General features: G+C 35.5%; 1 protein-coding gene across 1 annotated transcript; it reads right to left on the reverse strand.

The window, feature by feature from the left end:
- Positions 1-602: 602 nt before the first annotated feature.
- Positions 603-2,963, reverse strand: LOC130470217 (uncharacterized). Its single transcript, XM_056839869.1, has one exon. The coding sequence runs from the start codon at positions 2,961-2,963 to the stop codon at positions 603-605; it is 2,361 nt and encodes a 786-aa protein (XP_056695847.1).
- Between the last annotated feature and the right edge of the window lie 1,869 nt (positions 2,964-4,832).

Raw genomic sequence — 4,832 nt, forward strand, 5'->3', positions numbered from 1 at the left:
ACATTAAAAGAACTTAAGTAACCTTGTTTCGCAGCCACCCTCCAAATTCATTGATGATCCATTTACTTTCATCACTCTCCGCGACGGAAGTTTCTAAGTTCATTTGACGCTTCTCGGTTAAAAATTCACTTCATGGAAGAAGAAAAAACATAAGAGTGATTTATTACAAAATTTGTTATTCAAAAGAAAACCAACATAATACTTACTCTAGATCCCCTTTGATCTCATCAGAGTGAAGTAAAACGTAGCGATGGGCTTGTTTTAAGCTTTGACCATCAAGGCGAATGTTGACTTCCTTTCCAATGACTCGACCGCCGGAATTAAATAAGTAATCATCAGAATTTGAAATGTCATCATCCATCCTTTTATGCATGTTGAAGATGGTCTTAACACCTTGAAGATATCTCGAGAAAAACCTAATTGTCTCCTCTAAAAGGTAGCCTTCCGCGATAGATCCTTCAGGTTGGGCTTTATTGGTTACATGTGACTTCAAATGGGACAAATACCTTTCAAATAAAATGTTTGTATATAATAAATGTACATTATTTAATAAAAAAATATAATTCACATAGGTAAGATATAAACCTTTCAATGGGATACATTCATCTGTATTGCACTGGTCCACCAAGTTTAACCTCCTCCACTAAGTGAATCAACAAATGGACCATGATTGTGAAAAATGAAGGCAAAAACTCCATTTCCAACTGACAAAGAGTTAAAACAATTCCATCTTGAAGACCATCTAAATCATCTGGATCAATACTGGTGGAGCACAACTTCTTGAAAAACGAAGACAATCTAGCCAACAAGTCAATCACCTTTGTAGCATTAGAAGCTCTTAAGGCGACGGGGAGTATATCTTGCATTAGCACATGGTTGTCATGACTCTTGAGGTTAATCAACTCCCTTTGCTTCATATTCACACAACTAGAAAGGTTGGATCCATATCCATCCGGAACTTTAAGTTTCTCCAAAACATTTAAGAATCTCTCTTTTTCCTCCCTAGACATAGAATAGGAAGCTGAAGGCATGTATTCATTTCCATTGTGATCAGCACTAAGCCAAAGGTGAGTCTTTATTGTCCATGCTTCAAGGGCTTCTCGATCATCCCTATTATCTCTACTCTTATCCATACTAAGAAGTGTTCCCAAAAGATTCTCAGACACATTTTTCTCAATGTGCATAACGTCTAAATTATGCCTTAGAAGATTATGCTCCCAATACACCAAATCAAAGAATATGCTTCTCTTGGTACCAAAGACAATTTCATCTTGGACATCATTGTTATCAGTATGTCCTCTTTGTCTCTTTTTCGGTGGTGCCTTTGACTTTCCATAAACATACTCGACCTTTTCTTGTTGCCTCAATATATCAGTGCCGCTAGGACGAGATGGGGCTTCACCCAACTCATTAGTTCCAAACTTCTCACAAAACTTTACACCCTGACGTCGATATGGGTGATCTGCGGGTAACCATTTTCTATAGCTACAATAACAAATCTTGTTCCCAAATCTATCAGAGGGTGTGGAATCCATGCATATAGGACATGCATTGTAACCTTTTGTGCTCAAACCAGAGAGCATTGCATAGCTAGGAAAGTCATTAATAGTCCAAAGCAGAGCCGCGCGCAAATTAAATTTCACTCCGTCAAAAGCATCAAAAGCTTCAACCCCTCCCCACAGCAATTTCAACTCATGAACTAATGGTTGCAAATACACGTCAATATCATTTCCAGGACTTGCTTTTCCGGGAATAAGTGTGGACAAAATGAAAGAAGATGGTTTCATACATAGCCATGGTGGAAGATTATAAGGAATCAACACCACTGGCCATGTACTATAAGTAGTGTTCATTAAACGGTAAGGATTAAACCCATCGCTCGCAAGACCTAATCGAACACTACGAGGGTCTAATGCAAAATCTGTATAACGCTCATCAAATGCCTTCCACGCTATGGAATCGGAAGGATGCCTCAAAATCTTCTTATCATCTTCACCCAATCGCTCTGTATCATGCCATCTCATATTTTCTGCTGTTTCTGAAGACATGTAGATTCTTTTTAGTCTTGGGATAAGAGGAAAATATCGCATTACCTTAGCTGGCACACCTTTCTTACAAGTATTCGTACCTTGATCACTTACATCGTCACCCTTCTTACCCTTGGTTGTTTTCCACCTCGATTTACCACAAACATGACACTTGTCTTTCTCTAAAAATTCACCCCAATACAGCATACAATCATTAGGACAAGCATCAATTTTTTCATACCCAAGGCCCAAGTCTTTTATCATTTTCTTACTGTAATAATAAGACGAGGGAAAATTAAGTATTTGAGGAAATGCATCTAAAATCAGCTTCAAGAGCATATTGAAAGATTCAATGGACCAGTGATGCATACACTTCAAGTGAAATAAGTGTAGAAGAAAAGATAACTTTGAAAAATTAATACACCCCTCATATAATTTCTCCTCAGAAGCTTGAAGTAGCTTCTTATATGTCGCATCTTCTTCTATTGTAGAATCATCATATTGAACATCTGTGTCGTATGACACGGGCTCCTCATACCATTCACCATCCTCTCTTGCTTCAAAAGTTGGAAAATTGGGTGGCACATTAACACTAAAAGCTGATCTTAATAGTCCTCCCATATTATCTCGACCTACAAACCCACTTTTATTACCAATGGATCCTTCACTAGTACTCCCTCCATCACTCCCTAACATACGTTGAACCATATCCCCTTTACCATGAAAGATCCAATTTCTATACGACTTATAAAACCCCTTAAACAAAATATGTCGCTCTACATCATTAACCGGGAACGATTTATCCACCTTACAGTTCTTACATGGACATCTAATTTTTCCTTCGAATAGACCTTGCTTGGCAAACGCAATGAATTGCATACAACCATCGACATATTCAGGGTGGCCAGTGGGTAGATCTATCCAACTTGTATCCATATCTATACGAAAAATAGTATAGTAATAAGATATATAATTAGTAATATGCGTTGTATAATATGAAATTTTATAGGTAAACGTTATGATCATTATTAGAACCTTGATATTACATATAATTCATAACATAACTTTATGGTTTCTTTTCTTGGCAATTAACAATGATTTTATTAACAACAAAAGAGACCTTGAAACATCAAGGTTACATTAATCGAGGGCCACCAAACAAAATCACCTCTAACAGAGGCACCTACCCAACCTAAGATATTACCAATAATCTAATTAGTGCTTCTACAAGAGACCTTAAACAAGATCTCTTTTACAAAATCATTTACTGATTTAAAAGCCTTCTTAAAAACAACAGGATTTCTACAAAACCAAATGTTATAAATTGATTCTGAAAAGCACATGACATAACTTTATGTTTCTTCTTTAATAATTCTTCACTAGTGACTAATATTTGGTACCTATATTCGTCTTCTCACTAGAACTTCATTTCTATTAACTCCATATTATATTTTTTTAGCATAGAAGGTCATACTTTCAACTGCATGTGAATTCAACAAGGAAAACAAAGCATGCGAGTTTCACTCATTTATGAGCACAAAATTTCGACATAATGAATAAGATGGAAAAAGCTAAAAGAAAATATCCAAGGCAGGAGTCTAATAATTACACTCAAATTTTTTGTTTGATAATATGTATGATTTAATCTTTTTATCACTTACACACAACCACAAGTTGTGTAGAAAAATGAAGGCAAATTCTTCATAATAATAAGAATGTCAAATTTAACACTATGCACCTGTAAAACGCTTGGGAGAGAGATGTTGGGATAAAGTAGATCCCAAATTCCACAAAGAAGCTTAAAACCGGCGGCCAGTTGAATTAAAGTCCAAAGGTTCCAATGCTTCTGTGTAAGATACATATTTGAAATGGTAAGTAAAACTACAAATTTGAAATGGTAAGTAAAAATATATTAACCAAAAAAATATAATTAAGTACAAGTATAAGAAAGGAAAATAATATTTAGTTAACTTTTTAAAATCTTAAGTTCCCGTGCATTAGCACAGGCACATACTAGTGTCAAATAATAAGCAAATAGGTGTTGAAACTAACGAAGAATATTACAATTTACAACCCTTATAAAGAAAAAACAAAAAATCTATTAGGTGACAATAAGCGACAATAAATATGGTAGATGTGTTGATTAGTGGTGATAGTGATTTGAATATTCTTATTCTCTATAAACTTATCAAGAATAGAGAGAATGGTTTCATGTATTTCAGTAGCGGAAACGAGAGATTATCAAGCTTTAATTGACAGAAAAGAACTATCAAAACTGAAGATAAAAGGCTGGCTAAATACCTAGCTAGTACAATAAGAGAAAAAAAAATCAGTAGAAGATATTTGGATCAACAGAATGTGAAGTAGAAGCAGCTCTATGAACAGGTTGAAACTGAAATCCTAAAGACATAACTGATCTGAACAAACTGGTCAGAACTGAACCGATAAAAACTGATCTGATCAGAACTGATCAGAACTGAACTGATCTGATCAAAACTGATCAGAACAGAACTGATCTTATCAGAACTGATCAGAACTGAACTGATCTGATCAGAACGGAACATCATAACTGATCAGACCTAATCTGACCAGAACAAACCTAATATAGGAGAAAACAACAAGGATACTATTACTGGAGCTGATCAGAGCAGAACTGATCTGATCAGAACTGATCAGAACAGAACTGTCTGATCAGAACTGATCAGAACAGAACTGATCTGATCTGAACTGATCAGAACAGAACTGATCTGATCAGAATGGAACATCATAACTGCTCAGAACTAATCTGACCAGAACAAACCTAAT

The sequence above is a fragment of the Spinacia oleracea genome, chromosome 3 (assembly GCF_020520425.1).
Source record: "Spinacia oleracea cultivar Varoflay chromosome 3, BTI_SOV_V1, whole genome shotgun sequence".
In the NCBI taxonomy this organism is placed as follows: Eukaryota; Viridiplantae; Streptophyta; class Magnoliopsida; order Caryophyllales; family Amaranthaceae; genus Spinacia; species Spinacia oleracea.